This window comes from Mesocricetus auratus, unplaced genomic scaffold, assembly GCF_017639785.1.
Source record: "Mesocricetus auratus isolate SY011 unplaced genomic scaffold, BCM_Maur_2.0 Super-Scaffold_100003, whole genome shotgun sequence".
Lineage (NCBI taxonomy): Eukaryota > Metazoa > Chordata > Mammalia > Rodentia > Cricetidae > Mesocricetus > Mesocricetus auratus.
In genome coordinates, this window is record NW_024429188.1 from 50,951,908 (window position 1) to 50,968,291 (window position 16,384).

At 38.7% G+C, this 16,384-nt stretch overlaps 1 protein-coding gene and 1 pseudogene across 1 annotated transcript in view; both read left to right on the forward strand.

The window, feature by feature from the left end:
• The window catches only part of Uprt (uracil phosphoribosyltransferase homolog), a 37,056-nt gene extending 22,739 nt beyond the window's left edge, over window positions 1-14,317 (forward strand). The window contains exons 3-7 of the mRNA XM_040744298.1: window positions 203-272; window positions 1,320-1,382; window positions 4,275-4,436; window positions 5,096-5,194; window positions 8,026-14,317. Of these exons, the coding sequence (XP_040600232.1) occupies window positions 203-272; window positions 1,320-1,382; window positions 4,275-4,436; window positions 5,096-5,194; window positions 8,026-8,132 (501 nt within the window). The 3' untranslated portion in view covers window positions 8,133-14,317. The remainder of the gene's footprint in view (window positions 1-202; window positions 273-1,319; window positions 1,383-4,274; window positions 4,437-5,095; window positions 5,195-8,025) is intronic.
• Window positions 9,207-16,116, forward strand: LOC101839702 (annotated as a pseudogene).
• Window positions 16,117-16,384: the final 268 nt, after the last annotated feature.

A 16,384-nucleotide genomic window follows, 5' to 3' on the forward strand; every position in this document is an offset into this window, starting at 1 on the left:
GAGCCCTTGGGTGACAGTCATGTGTAAAGTGGAGGTTGAATACTTAGCAAAAAGCAGTCTGGCATTTGGATGTGTCCCTGTAGTTAGTATACATGGTAGGGGCACCCTCCCTTACTCCATGAGCTAAGCCCTCGGCTCCTGAAGCTAGCAGCTAGCAGGAGACTCTGAAGGCTCTCAAGGTATTCTTTCTTTGACTTTCTAGATCAGACTTGTCGTAGAAGAGGGGCTGAATCAGCTGCCATATAAAGAATGCATGGTGACCACGCCGACAGGTAACTCGGGCTTGCACTCTCAACTTTTCCTCATAAAAATCCAGAACTAGAGTTCGGGGGGAGGAAAGTGGAAGGAAGCCATTCTGTTTAAAATCAGTGTGAAAAATGAGTTTAGGTAGAGCTGGTTTTTTTAAAACATCTTTAAAAACTAAGAGACGTTTGTAAAGAAGTCTATGTAGGTGACTTTTGTTAATGGCTTGCTTGTCAATTCAAGTTAAAGGTTATTACATACTCTTCAGCATGCAGGTGTTGCTTCTGATGGCAGCCCACCGGGACCAGAGTTAAGAATTGCTGGCAGCTTATCTTCACCTCTGTGGGGAAGCCACTGGTGCTAACAAATGCAGGAGACTGCTTTGGCACAGAAACTTCAGGTTAAAAAAAGATGAGATGTGAAAAAGGGAAAGAAAACTAAAAATGATAAGATTTGGAATGTTCTTTGTTCTAATAAAAATAGCCTACCATCCCCCTTTCAGAGATTTGAAATTCTGATTTGTTTTTTTTTCATATATGATGGAAAACTCTTCTCTTCAAAGGGTTGACTATGAACAATTGAGGGCTGAGTTTGTTGCATCATAATTGACACAATTCAGAGTGAGATCCAAGTTATGAGTAGCTTGATAGCTATTGCAGGCTCTTACTTCTGCTTTTAAGGCAGAATGAAGGTTCATAAGAAGGAATGGAATGAGGAGAGGTCCTGCTGTGGCTCTCAGTGGGGCCCTGGTGTGAATTGATGGGGTATCTAGTATTCATGGACGGCAGTGACTCTCCTTTGAATTCAATTTAGAGAATGTGTATGTGAATATTGTGCTATAATAAGTCCAGTTCCCACTTGATGAAACCCTCCCCTCCCAATTATTCTCACAAGTTTCTTCTGAGGGATTAAGAAATCACTGTGAAAAATCATGACTCATTACTTTTACAGGTGTTATACAATGTGTTTGGGCAAGGGGCTTGCTTTGTCCTCATCTGCTTTGAACCATGAGCATTTTATGGATATGCACATTGCTGCAATGATAAAGCATCTATTTTTATTTTATTTCCAAACAGGGCACAAGTATGAAGGAGTGAAATTTGAGAAAGGAAATTGTGGGGTCAGCATAATGAGAAGCGGTAGGTTTGCATGTGTATGATTTTGTTTCTTTGCATGCATGGAAACGGTTGCTGTTTTCCAGGAGAGAGGTAGGCTGGCTTGTCATAATTGCATCCTGCCTTTGCTTAAATCTCACCACCTGTGTTGCCTATTCTCATGGTTCCTTGGAGTCATGGCCTATGTGCTGCTAAGTTTGGCTAATTGTAATTGCAGGCATCTTCCCTAGTGGCCTGCTCCCAAGAGCAAGCCAGCTTTTAAAATGCCTTAAAGGAAGGTGGGAAGATAGCAGGATGGGAGGACAGGATGCTCCTGTGTTGGGGAGATTAGTTTGAAGACTGAAGGAATGTGGCATAAATTCTTTCTGAAAAAGAACATTTGGATACCTGGCTGGAAAAGATACCTCCTCAGATTTTATCTGTGTTGCAGGGAACTCTGCCAAAAGCTGGACTTATGTAACAGTTTACATTTTATATTCCATGAATAGGTGACTACATAGGCAAAAATGCCTAGCTCTCATTAGCTCAAGATATTTCCACTTGCTGATCTTATACATTTTGTATTAGTGCTTTGAATCCAACTGATCATCCTAACTAACAACTTTGGTGCAGCAAAATGGCATGTCTGTGATGAGAACGTGTACCCATTGCACAGGAATGATTTCTCTTCAGCAAACTGAAGCTTTTTTTCTTTCACAAGGGCTGGAAGCCTCACCTGTTTGCACTGGAAACAGATGGATTTTTAAAACATATAAACATCCGTTTTTCTCTTTCTCTCGTGTTCGTGAACAACTGAACACATCAATTATAAAGAGAGCTTTGGGCTCTGTTCTTCCAGGAAGATAGCTCTTAAGCAGTGAAAGCATTCTCAGGATTGTGGTGTTCAGCATTTGAAGCTGTTAAACATGTGGATATGGTTTCTTCTCAGCTCTGAGAGTACCAGCTTCTTTGAGAGTACCAACTTGGTCCTTGCACCTCTGATGTTTTCCTGTTGGCTTAGTGGCTGCACATGAATCTACTGATATCATCTGCAGCCCCATGGCCCCTCAGTTAGTGCTCTGCCAGCCACTCAGGCCTTGGCCTGGCGGAGTGTCTGGTCCCATGGCCCTGGCCATAATATGTAGGTTTTAAAGTAAGTCTCAATCGTTCTGTTTATCAGACTCAGAAGTCAAAGGCTGGGGTGAAAACCTGCTATCTCAGAGAGGCTGTGTAGCAACTAGCTGACCTTGTGTTTTCGCCAGAGACACCACAAGAGACAAGTCTCTTCCCTCCTCCCAGAACCAAAAGGAAGTTCAAGTTCTAGCCCCTGCCTTTTCCTTAATGTGTCTTCTCTATCCAAATTGCTGGCTTCTCTATGGCCAATGCTGGTCAGTTAGTAACTGGCTCTGCCCCTGATTCAAGGTATAGCTTTTGGGGACAGTCTCAGGAGTGTCAGACTGTGATAAAAATATCTCATAATGTACCTCTCATGTTTAGCAGATGATTCAGGGATATAAAGGCTGACTTGAGAGGTTTTTGGGGTTTTTTGTGTTTTGGTACTATGGATTCAATTCAGAATCTTGTACATGTTATACACATATTATTGCCCTCAAACTCCATCCCCAGCTTTGACATAGTTGTTTTTATTATTAAAACCACTTGTTTATTGTATATATTTTTAGAAGAAACTGGTTATATGTTTACACTAATGTACTAAAATTTCCTCTTAAATTTAAATGAAAAGTTAATTTTACCAACAGATTAAGTAAATACCAGTACTGATAGAATTTCAAAGTAATGCAAAATCTTGAAGATTGCATGTGACTTTTGGAAAATACTTCCTCAACGGAATTCAGACTCAGAAATAGCCTTGTATTTAGTGGTCAGGGAGATATCTCAGTGGTTAAATGACCTGCCACACGAGTGTGAGAAGTGAAGTTTAACTAAGTGTGTCAGCCTGTCTGTAATTCCAGTACTCAGAAGGCACAGGCAGGGGTCCCGGGAGCAAGGTGGTCAGCCAGATTGGACCTATCAGGAAGCCCTAGGTTTAATTGAGAGATCTTGCCTCAAAGAATAAAATGGAGAGTGATTGAGGAAGACTCCTGAAGTCAACCTTGAACTTCTACATGCATGCATACACATGTGTGCCCATACACATGCGAACATGCCTACAAACATGAGACACATTAAAACATGTAGCTTGTATTTAGTAACCAATGGAGTGGGGGTCAGGCTGGCTCTATGGAGAAGGGAGAACAATATGCTACTCTTTCATTATTTTCAGGGAAACGTTTGTCAGTGAAGTCATTGTTGAACTAAGTCATGAATCCAGGCCACTTTTGCCTAAAAGGAAATACTTTGGCCCACAGCCCCCATTCTTTCATGAATCTTTTATATTTTTCTCAGATGAAAGTGACAAATTTAGTTGTCTTAAGATCTTCTTTAAAGCCGGGCGGTGGTGGCGCATGCCTTTAATCCCAGCATTCGGGAGGCAGAGGCAGGTGGATCTCTGTGAGTTCGAGGCCGGGCTGGACCGATAGCCTCCGAAACAATACAGAGAAACCCTGTCTCGTAAAAACCAAAAAAAAAAAGGTCTTCTTTAAAAATAATAAGAGGAAAAGTATCTCTGATGCTGAAGTAGCTCAAGGAACAGCCCAGTCAAGCTTTTATTTCCGTAATCACGGAAGCAGAACAACTCCATAGCTTGTAAGCAAGCAATAAGTCTAGCTTATTGACTAGCCTTTCATCTGCTTTCATTGAGTTCCTACTAAGAATAAAATATGGGCAGAGTAGAGGAGAAAGAAGAATGCTTCTGTCTTGACAGTGCTCTTTTTGTATTAATAGCAGTGAAACACTCTGCTTTGGCCTGTTCTTAGATTTGCACGCTCTCTGCTGCAATCCTTTTGTCCCTGATTCCTTTTCGTTTCCTTCTTCAAGGTGAGGCAATGGAACAAGGTTTACGAGACTGCTGTCGATCCATACGAATTGGGAAGATCCTGATTCAGAGTGATGAGGAGACACAAAGGGCCAAAGTATATTATGCCAAATTCCCCCCAGACATCTATCGCAGAAAAGTCCTTCTGATGTATCCAATTCTCAGTGAGTGGCTTGAATTGCATCTGTAATTTTTTGTTAGAGTTGAAATTCAAATTAGTGTCTACCTCCTACGCACCCTTATATAAAAGGCAAAAGCGGTTTCTAAATGTGTTTTTCTCTGTTGTATTTGGAGTTGCCCTGGGCAGTTCACTGGGAAGTTTTTATTGTGTAATAAGGGAATATACATTAGTCAAACTTTGTTAGCTCTAAAGAACATCTGTTCTGAAATGAACACATTGAAGCAAAGGGCCTAATGAGGCAAAATATATAGAACACAGAAAATATATCAAAACATGTCCTGTTTCTACCTTAATGAGCATGGCAGTGATTTTCACAAGGTTTTGTCCCTTCTACAGGTAATTTCTCTGCTATTCTGTTCTCGTCCCTGTACTTTCTCATATCATGGTCTCCCAGGGAGGTGAGCAGGGGTTGTGGTGGTGTTACATTTGGTATTTCAAGCAATAAATGAGTTAGGACTTGTTGGACATTTAATACCAGTGTATGTTGTGCCCATCATTAAAAGTAACATTAACAAAGAAGAAACACTTTCAAATGAAGTGTTCAGGAGTAACGTCTTAGTTAAGATTACTGTATTACCCTTAATTCAAGAATTAATGTAGATGTTAAGATTTCTAATGGGTTTGGTTGCCTTGTTGTTTTAGGTACCGGAAATACTGTAATTGAAGCTGTAAAAGTTCTTATAGAACATGGAGTTCAACCCAGTGTTATTATCCTACTCAGTCTTTTCTCCACTCCTCATGGTGAGTTTACCTTGCAGCTATAACTTGAGCTCCAGATAGTCATGAGATAGTGTGTATCTCTCTAGCCTCTCATCCCAAGGAAAAGTATAGTTGTATGTCCATATTAAATTTAAATCTAGTTTTGGTAGTTATGACTTGTGTTTACCATCTCTAAGCTTACTTTTAATATTAAATAATTTTTTGAGATAAGGTATCTCACATTGGTCTTGAACTCCTAGACTCAGGTGATCCTTTTGTCCCATCTTCCTAACTGAAACCACGGGCATATATCAGCATGCCTGACTTGTTTTATACCATTCTGATGTTTAATTTTTTATTTCGTTATTTTATGGGCATGTTGTTTTGCCTGTGTGTATATGTTTGTGTACCTCAGAGACTGAAAGGGGGTGTTGGATCCCCTGGAACTGGAATTACAGTTCCTTGTGACCTGCTATGGTTCTCTGGTAGAGCAGTCAGTGCTCTTAACCACTGACCTATCTATCTAGCTCTTGTGATGTTTAAATTCAAATGGGAACATATGAATTACTTCATTGAAAATAACTGCAGTTGTTTCCCAAGTGGCCCTGTTTGGCTAAGGGTCCACAAATGGCTGAGCCTGAGAACAGCTCTCAAATAGCAAGGAACTTATGGTATTATTGAAGTAATCTTTGGCATGTGATCTGAAGATCAGATGCTTTTTGAATTAGATATCTGCTTTAATGACATGTGAGGAAGTTATCTATTCTCCATTTCCTGTAAGAGATATACCTAAATTACGACTTTGGCTTTCTTACCAAAAGATCTAGAGTAATTAGGAACACATGGTAAAAAAAATAATCATAGAGACATGTAAGAATTTGGTTTCTAGGGTCTTCATTATCGAGCCATTTAGCATAAGAAATAATTTGAAAGTGTGTAAATGATGATTGGGAATGATGACACATAGTTGTAATTCCAGCACTTGGGAGGCAGAAACAAGGATCAGTGCAAGGTCAAGGCCAGCTTGCCTGACATAGAGAACCTAACTATATAGCAAGACTGTCTCAAAAAAAAAAACCGCAGCAACAAAAGAGAGTCATATAAATGGCTGATAAGAAAATGGGTATATAAGTAGTAATCTATTTAGAGGATAAGTAGTATCTATTACATATCTTGCAAAAGTCACTTTTGAAAAACATTTAGTGATATAAAAATATGTATAGCAAGTGTGAAAAAGCAGCACAAATAAGAGAATTAAGGGCTGTGAAATGCATCCCTCCTCCAAAGTCTCAAGGACATTTTCCGGAGAGGTGGGAAGATCTTAAGAGCCAGAGGTAGTGGATGACTTTAAAGAAATAGTATCTTACAGACAGAACAGTTCCACATAAGAACTTATAGAGGATGTGACAGCATGCATAAGACCCCTGCAGGCTCAAGCCAGATAAAATCCCAGCCTGCTGCATGGTGATAGGGAAGGTAGACATGGAGTCCTACCATTAGCTGAGGGGCTACTGACATTTGGTAGCTGCTGGGAGAGGGAGAGTCAGTTTTTTTTAATGTTTTGACCACTGGTAGGTTGACCCACTGAAAGATTTGGGCAACACAGCCTGGGCTTTGTGGTTTGAGGGAGAGGAAAAGAGAGAACACAAGCACACATGAAGTTGGATAGGTAGGGCACGGGAAGGAGGCATGGATAAGATGGAAATATATTGTATGAAATTCTCACAGCATTGATACAAATGTAAAGAAATAGTGTGAAATGTTTAGAGATGACCAATACAAAGTATAACAATAATTACCAAAAGCAGACTTTAGGATAAAACTAAATAAACTTGACCTCAACATGAGGGGCTGGGAAGATGCACAATGCTATTTCTATTTTAGTTTTAAAATGTACAAGTACTAATAGTGGTTACTTTCAGGTATAATTCTAAATTACTTTAATTGTTAAGTTTTTGAGGTTTTTTTTGACATTTTCTAAGTGTTCTATAACGCATTGATATTTGTTTAATAATCAAAAGACAAATAGATGGCTTCTCTAGTTAGTCTGTTCTCTCATTTCCAACTATCCTAGGTTTCAGGCAAACCTCAAGAAGTAATAGCATGTGTGTTAGAAAGACTATTCTCAGTAGGCTGTTGTGTAGTAATTGTGGCCTATTGGATTACTTTGTTCTTTTGTAACCTAAATGTACCTGTAATTCAAATACTAGTGGTGACAAAGGGTGATTTGCTTGATTGTCCACTGTATGTATGTATGTAACACTGGTGACATTGAAAATATTAAGATAATCCAGTAATTATCCACCTTTGGCAAAAGAAAAATAATCTCTTTAGTTGTAGTTGTATTAATTAGAACAGTGTCCCATTGTTTGGCATTAAAGCTGAAAAATCCACATTGTGAAGCAGCTTTCACTGTGGTTCTTTGGTTTTGGGTCCCAGCTAGTCTAGATTCCCTGCCCAACCCCCTCATCTAAAGCTCCAATCCTTAATTCTAAACAGCTAGCGTTCTCTGACAAACCAAAGACACCTTTGCACTTGTTTCACGGTGTTGCAGTTGGAAAACTTTCATTTCATGTGATTTTCCTTTCAGGAAGTGCCATATTAGTTGATTCTAGCTAAAGCTGGTATAACTGAATAATTTGATTTTCAGACCATATTGAGTGGGCAGGAGCATGGTCTGAACTACTAGCAAAGCTTTTAAGATAGCAGATATTGTGTAAAGAGATTAAACATGCCTAGCTCAGTATCCAAAGATGATTGTGTCCCGTTTTCTGTCAGTATTAAGTCTGGGCACAATGATTATAAAATTCCTGAATTCTAACTACTGTTCCCAAAAATCTTGCAGTAATAACAATTATTTTTATTTTTTGAAGGTGCCAAATCAATCATTCAAGAATTTCCAGAGATCACAATTCTAACTACTGAAGTTCATCCTGTTGCACCTACACATTTTGGACAGAAATACTTTGGAACAGACTAAGTTATTAAAGAAGATGAAATACTTTGCATAATATTATGGTTGTAAATAGATTTCATATTTGTTTTTACTAATTTGTTTGAGAAATAATGGAGAAAATACATTAGGAATGCCTTTTAACATTGGAAGTAGGCGTGGCAATAGGAATTTTGGAAATTTATTTGTTTGATTTCGTCATTTCCTCACATGTGGTACCAAATTTGACAATGAAGCACACCCAGAGTGCTTAGAAAGACGGAAATTCTAATTGTCTGGTCCTGGAAGTCACTGAACCCTCACCCAGTGCATGGAAACTTTTGAACTTGACCCTCTTGCTTTGGGGGTTGCTTGCAGCTGCAGAGAATCCCAAACGAGAGTTAGTTCTTTGGCACACTGCAGTTTACATTTTCTTTACTGTGCTTTTATTTCTAGGGTGGTTTTCTGTATGTGGCTGTTGTCAGCCTCTATACTCTGTATTTCCTTGTACTATGTACACAGGTCCTTTGGAGAAGGGAGAACAAGAATATATCCTGGAATTTTATATTGCCATTACTGTTCTTGCTTAAGTTTCAGACCCAGGATGTCTGGTTAACTCTTCAGCTAAACTGCTGTGTTCCTTATGGCTCATTTCCCAAACTGGGTATTGAGGGAAGGTGCTTGCCAAGCTGTAATCCAGTGAAAAAGATGGCAGGCCTTTTTCAGTATCTGGATCTGTGACATGGATCTACAGAGACTGATGCCTGATACCGACAAGAGACAATTCCTCCACAAAGGAATTGGGTATTTTTTCTAAGGTGTGCAGAACAGTGGAGGCTTTGCTGCATTTCGTGGCTGATAAGTAAATCAACACGGTTCTCTTTTAATTTAGTTGTTTCTACTAGTTGCCTTTGGTTTGGAACTTCGTTATTTTGCATGTTTTACACTATAGCTATATTAAAGTAGAGAAAAACCAGTGTTCTTTCAAAATATGTAAGGTTTATGTGTGCTCATATTTAAGCTTCTGAAAGGGAGAGAAATAATCTTAGACTTAATCTTTGCGCCTTTGAAATGTGCTTATAAAACCCTGATCCCACTTTATATTGATATTAAAACTTTGAAATGTGGTGGCTGGATGATTACTTGATTAATTACATTCTCATGGCCCCCCACGCAGCTGCTGAGTTCTTAGAAAGAACGAAAGCTGTAAAGATCAGTGAGGGTTAGGGGAGGAAAGCACCCTTGAGTAGAGTGACTGGATTTTACTCTGATTCTAGACTACTAGGGTTCACTGTTGTTTGTTTGGGACAGGGTTTCTCTGTGTAAGAGCTCTGACTCTCCTGGAACTTGCTCTGTGGACCAGGCTGGCCTTGAATTTACAGAGATCCACCTGTCCCTGACTCCAAAGTGCTGGGATTAAAGGTGTGCACCACCATGCTCAGCTACTTTAGTTTTGAAGACTATCATGTACTAAAATTAAAATTCATCTAACAGTTCTTCCATGGCAGAATTCTGCCTTCAAGTTCTTACTGATTTTTTTTTAAAGATTGGGTCTCATCGGATAGCCCTGGCTGGCCTGGGATTTGATATGTAGATCAGGCTGGCCTGGAACTCACAGAGATACTCCTGCCTCTTGAGTGATGGGATTAAAGGTGTTCACCACCTTGCCCAGATGAAAGTTTTATTTACATTTGTTGATTAGGTGTCCCAGGAATGTAACAAATTCAGATAAACTAGATCTGTTGATGTTGTTTTATTGCATTGAATCAGTTGGAAAGATGATGCTCATTTATCTGGGTGTGGTAGTGCATTCCTGTAACCCAACATTGAGGAGGTTGAGGTAGGAGGATTTTGAGTTTGAGGGTATCTTAAGTAACTGAGCTAGATTTTATCTCAAAAATTTTTTTTGCCTGACAACCTAAGAATTGTTGCAACTGAATTGAATTGATGCTTCTTTGGACTGCAGTATTTTGTTTGAAGTACTTTCCAGAACATGAGATAATTTCATGTTCAACTGTGGGCATAAAACCATATTTCAAGAAAATTCTTTTTGTTTTGAAACATGATCTTCTGTATCCCAGGCTAGCTTTGAACTTTCTGTGTAGTCAACTCTGACCTTGATTCACTGCCTCGACTGAGTTCTGGGATGAAGGGCTTACAACCAGCATGCCCATCTTAAACAGGTTCTTGTTATATCATTAACCACTTAGATCCAAATGTCTGTTGCTTTTCAGCAATGAACATGATTAAAAGCTAACTACATTTGATTCCCACATGGAAAGCCTAGTATAAACAGTAGGAATTATTCAATAAGATCATATTCCCCACTGATGCTTGTACTCTACACTCCTGCAGATAAAACTCTGCTCTCTGAATTTTGGAATGTTTTATCAAACAAATTCTTACTTGCAGGGTTAATCACTTGCAGGACTCTATTTTCTAAAGTCAACATAAGATTAACAGACTACTGAAAGTAAGATTGACTTTAGTGACATGAACTTCAGAGCAATATAAATTGTGTAGGTTCTTTATTGAAGAATAAAGGCTAAAGCAAAAATGACAGGCAAATAACACATAGCAGTGATTCTCAAAGTATGACATGCATCATAATACTTAGAGGGCTACAGATTGCTGGACCCCACCCCTACAGTTTCTGATTCAGTGTTTTGATTTCCAAGATTTCTCCTTTTCATAATATAAACATTTAAGGATGTAAAACTTTCTATAAGGGTTTTTTATATGTTTTCATTCAGGTAAATATATTTTCTCATTTTATTTATTCAACCCAGGGTCATTTAAAATCGTCAGCTAATTGTGAATATTCATACAATTTTCCCATATTTTTCTTTGATATTATTTCCTAATTTAATTCCATTATGGTCAGAGGAAATAATTGTTATGATTTGAATCCTTCTAATTATGTGGATTTTTGACATAGGATATAATTGTTATGATTTGAATCCTTCTAATTATGTGGATTTTTGACATAGGGTATAATTGTTATGATTTGAATCCTTTTAATTATGAGGATTTTTGACATAGGATCTTGTCCATAAGCTACTGTCATTTGGTAAGTCTTCCATGCTTCCTTGTAACATATGCAGATCCTGTATTGTTTGCTAGGAATGTCAGGTTAAGTTGGCTGATAAAGCTGTTCATGTTTTCTACTCCTTCACTGATTTTTCTGTCCCCATGTTCTATTGATCATTAGGATATTGAAAGCTCAGACTAAAGTGTTGTGTTTGTTTCTTCCTTCAGTTCTATGAAGGTTTTGCTTCGTGTATTTGAAGTACTCTTGTTAGTGCAAACTGTTAGGTTTATTGTAGTCTCTTGAGGGTATGTCCCTTTGCCATTTGGAAATGATCCCGTTTGTACCTGTTAATACTCTTTGTGCTGAAATCTTTTTTAGTTGATGATAAGGATCTCAGATTTCTTTTGACTAACTTTACTTTTTAACATGTTTTTGTTTTAATCTGAATTTCTTATAGGCAACTTTAGGGCTGTGTGCTGCTTTTTAAAAAATCCAATTTGACAGTGCCTGCAGTGTTTAGATAATTTTCATGTCATGTAATTATTGACGTGATTGGTTTTAGGTCTCCCATGTTGCTGTTGGCCTGCTATTTGTTCTTTTTTCCCCTCACTTTCACCTTCTTTTGGATTGAGTATTATTCATGATTCTATTTTATGTCTTGATGACATTTGTGTCAACTCTTTCCACTGCATCCACCCTTTGGGGCACTGTCCCGGTCCCTACCCATCTCTCTTTTTGAGACAGTCTCTCTCTATTATGTAGCTCTGGCTGTCCTGAAATTTACTGTGTAGACCAGACTGTCCTCAAACTTACAGTACTGGGACTAAAGGCACATGCTACCATGCTTGGACAGCCCAATCTCCTTTAAAGGAAGGCTGTTGTAATTTTCTGAGCATTTACATTTAATATAGCAGTTACATAGCAGATAAATTATAGAAACAATAGCATGAATATATCCAACATTTGGAGGATTCCATGTAAAATATAAATAAACGTGAGGCAGTTAATCCATCTTATAAAGCCATTATATATACCACAATATTTTTATATTAATATGGTTATTTTCCCTTTGCCTACCATTATTTGATCTTTATGATAAGCTTATATTAAATTGCTTATTAGATTGATTTGTTAACTTCTCATATCAGTCATTTTCCATTGATATCACATCTTGAACAAACTTAAATTGCTCAGTACATATAATTATCAATGCAATCAGTGGCCTGTTTAATGTACTTGAATTTCATCAGCAATGCTCACCTTCTAACGTAGGTGAGCTAACAGAGATATAGCACAGTTGCTTTATTCCACAGGTCACCCAGATAACCATTATATTCCCCCCCCCCAAATAATGAGCTCTTAAACATGTGCCAGATGTTCTTAGGGAAAAGTGGTATCACAATTCAGTCAGATTTGTTTATGTCCAGGTTCCAAGTCAGTATATTAGTTTATTTGAGCTGTTGTAACAAAATACAAGACTGCATGGTTTTAGCAACAGAAATAGTTTTGGAGGTCACAGGTCCAAGATCAGAGTGTTGATATATTTGTGTAGTTTTCAGAGGTCTCTCTTTGACTTGACTTCCCATGGTCTTCCCCCTGTATGGATGTCCTTGGTGTTCCTTTGTATGTTCAGATTTTCTCTTTGTATGGGCTTTAGTGAGATTATATTAGGGCCTATTTAATGGCTTTGTTTTAACTAAATCACTTCCTTAAAAGCCCTAGCTCCAATATAGTCACATTCTGAGGTATTGGGGATTAGAACTTCAATATGGATCGAGGAGGCCCTTAATTGTAACAACATGCTTGTAACGACAAAACTAGTCATCTTCGGTCAATCCACAGGCTTTTACTGAGACTGTTTCTATATGTGTTATGAGGCAGGGCCATTTCTTTTCTGTATTGTTATCACTTTTTATTTTTGAGATAGCATTTCATTATATAGCTCTGGTTAGCCTGGTGCTCACTATGCAGACCAGGCTGGCCTTGAACTCACAGAGATCCACCTGCTTCTGCCTCTGAAGTGGTGAGATTAAGGGTGTGCACCACCACTCCTGGCAGGGCGGGTTTCTTATGGCAAATCTAAGGGCGTAGTTTAGAATTATTTCTACTTCTGCTGTGAAATCAGGTGCAACTTCCTTTGCTCCATTCTTGGGGTGAGAGCAAGCAGTGCATATTAATGTAAGTTGTTTTGACCTTCAAAGAATGTATAAGTTTGGAGGTTTATAGGAATTCCACAAGTATTGATATGTCATTGCCTATCACGAAGGGCTATTGATTCTTATCTGGGACAGGCTCCAGCTGTTTTAAATTGGTGTAAAGACTCTATTTGCTCATGATGCAAGCCTTTGCCCAGCTGTGAGTCGTAACACTGTCCAGCTTGATTCAGGAATCTGCCTGACCCACGTTGCTAAAGCCTTACTGTCTTTCCAGACTGATTCCTTTCCTTTTCCTGTTTTCTGGGAGAGTGACCCTTCTACTCTTCTAATACACTTAACTCACCATTTTCTTTTGAATGCTATTCATTAATAGGAAATTCACTTTGCTCTAGCAGTCACACTACTGAGTATATAAGTAGAGAGAATAAAATTATCATGCTGAAGAGACATCTGCACTCCCATTTTCATTGAAGCAGTATTCTCAACAATTAAGAATAGAAACAGCCAAAGTGTACATCTAATGATGAAGGTATAAAGAAAGCATAGTACATTTATACAATGGGATACTATTCAGCCAGGCAAAGGAATGAGTTTGTGACAAAATTGGATGGAACTGGAGATTATGTTAAGTGAATGAAACAAGCCAGCCACAGAAAAACATACACTGTATGTAAGTGTGTGGAATCTGGAGACAACTGATCTCATGCAGGTTTAGAGTAGATTGCTTGTTACCAAAATTTGGGGAGGGATGGCTGAATGAGGAAAGGTTGAATAAGGGTCATTAAGTTATAGTTACTTAGATAGAAGAAAGTTCTGCTGTGCTATTCCATAGTAGGGTGTCTGTATATCATCCATTAATGTACTATACATAAAAAATTAGAAGAAAATATTTTGTTAAGTTTTTACTATAAAGTAATAATGAGGAAAAAGATAAATGTGATTTAACTATTACACAATGTGTACATGTACAGAAATATCATGGTATCCCATTAATATGTACAAATTTTGTTTTTATGGATCACTTAAATAAAATAAATGAAAAATAATAACTCAGTTTGTCTTTTTTTTGAGGAAGGTCTTACTCTGGAGCTCAGGCTGTCCTTGCATCACTATACAGCCTAGGTTGACCTCAAACTCACAACAATTCTTCCACTGAGCCTTCCTGGTTGTTTGTGTTTTGATGCCTAAACTGGTACCTATTTCTCACATATCTCTCTTCTGTCCTGTGGACCAATGTTTAATTCACCAGGCATGGTGTTGCCATTGTAATTGCCTTAGCACAATTAGATAACGTGTGTTGTACCCACAGATATTGGGTCTCCCTACTAAGATTATGTGGATGGTAGTTATATTTGGAAATAATTTATTCTTGACTAAAGAAAATGTGGTACTTTTATACAATGGAGTATTACTCGGCTGTTAAAAACAATGACATGAAATTTAAAGGCAAATGTATAGAACTACGAAAAAAAATCATCCTAAGTGAGATAACTCAGACCCAGAAAGGCAAACATGGTATGTACTCACTTTTAACTCAATGTTAGCTGTGAAGTAAAGGATAACCATGCTATAAGACTAGATTGTTGGCTTCCCCAATTTTCACCATAAAGCTTTCATCAGATGCAGAGACCCACAACCAAACATTGAATTGAACTCAGGGAGTTCTGTTGAAGAGAGGGAGAAGGTCAGGGGGTATCAAGAACATCCCACAGAAACAAGTAACCTGGGCTCAAAGGAACCCACAGAGTCTGGATTGACAGCTAAGGAGCTTGCATGGGCCCAACCTAAACCCTCTACATATGTGCGACAGCTGTGTAGCTTAGTCGACCTGTGAGACTCCTAGCAGTGGTTGTCCCTAATGCTTTGGCTGGCTTTTGAGAACCTAGTCCTTATTCTGAATTGCTTTGGCCAGCCTTAATAAAAGGGGAGAAGCTTAGTCCCACCTCCACTTGATATGCCATGCTTTGTTAATACCCATGGGAGGCTTGTCCCTTTCTGAACAGAAACAGAGGAGGAATAGATTGGGGAAGGGAGAAGGGATGAGAAGAGAGGAGGGAGGGAAACTTCGGTCTGGATGTAAAGTAAGTGAATAAATTTAATTAATTAAAAACTCACTAAAAAAGAAAAATAATTTATTTTCTCTTTTCCTTTGGCATACCACCCAAGATCCTCTTGTCATCATGGACCACTGCCACCCAACTTAGTGTTACCAATATTGTAAGAACAATGCTTAGAGTCTCACTTCTGCCAGGGCGTCTCTGATGCCAAGATCTGCATCTTTGACTTGGGACAGAAGAAGACACAAGTTGATGAATTCCCACTTTGTGTCCACATTGTATCAAATAAATACAAGCAAAGCTGCTTCAAAGTTCTGGATGGCTATTTGTACTTGTGCCAACAAATACGTGGTAAATAGTTGTGGCAAGGATGGCTTTCATATCAAAGTGAGGTTCAACCCTTTCCATGTTATCTGTGTCAACAAGATGTCCTGTGCTGGACCTGACAGGCTCCACATAGGTATATGTATGCCTTTGGGAAGCTCCTGGGCACATTGGCCAAGTCATCATGTCCATCTGCACCAAGCTGCAGAATAAGGAACATGTGATTGAGGCTGTGTGTAGAGCCAAGTTCAAGCTCCCTGGCCACCAGAAGATCCACATCTCAAAAGATGTGGGGCTTCACCAAGTTTAATGCAGGTGGATGTAAAGACATGGTAGCTGAGAAGTGGCACACTCCTGCTGGCTGTGGGGTCAAATGTATCCCCAATATTAGTACCCTGGACAAGTCATGTGCTCCTGAGGTTTTCCACAGTGATCTCCTATACCATACAAGCCACATTCAGTAGTAAATCTCACAGCCAGTCAAAACAAAAAGAAATAATTTATTCTGCATAAGCCATAAAGACCTCACCTAATCTTTCTTGTCTCAAGTTAGTCATTTCCCATGGGAATCTGAACCTAGCAATAATACCTTCTACTTTAGTCCCATCGGGAACACAATGTCTCCATCTTTTTAAGGATTTATTATGTTTTTAATTATGTATATGTGTGCCTTTTTTGTGGGTATGTACTCATGAGTGTGTGTGCCCATGGAGTCCAGAAAAAGGCTTCAAA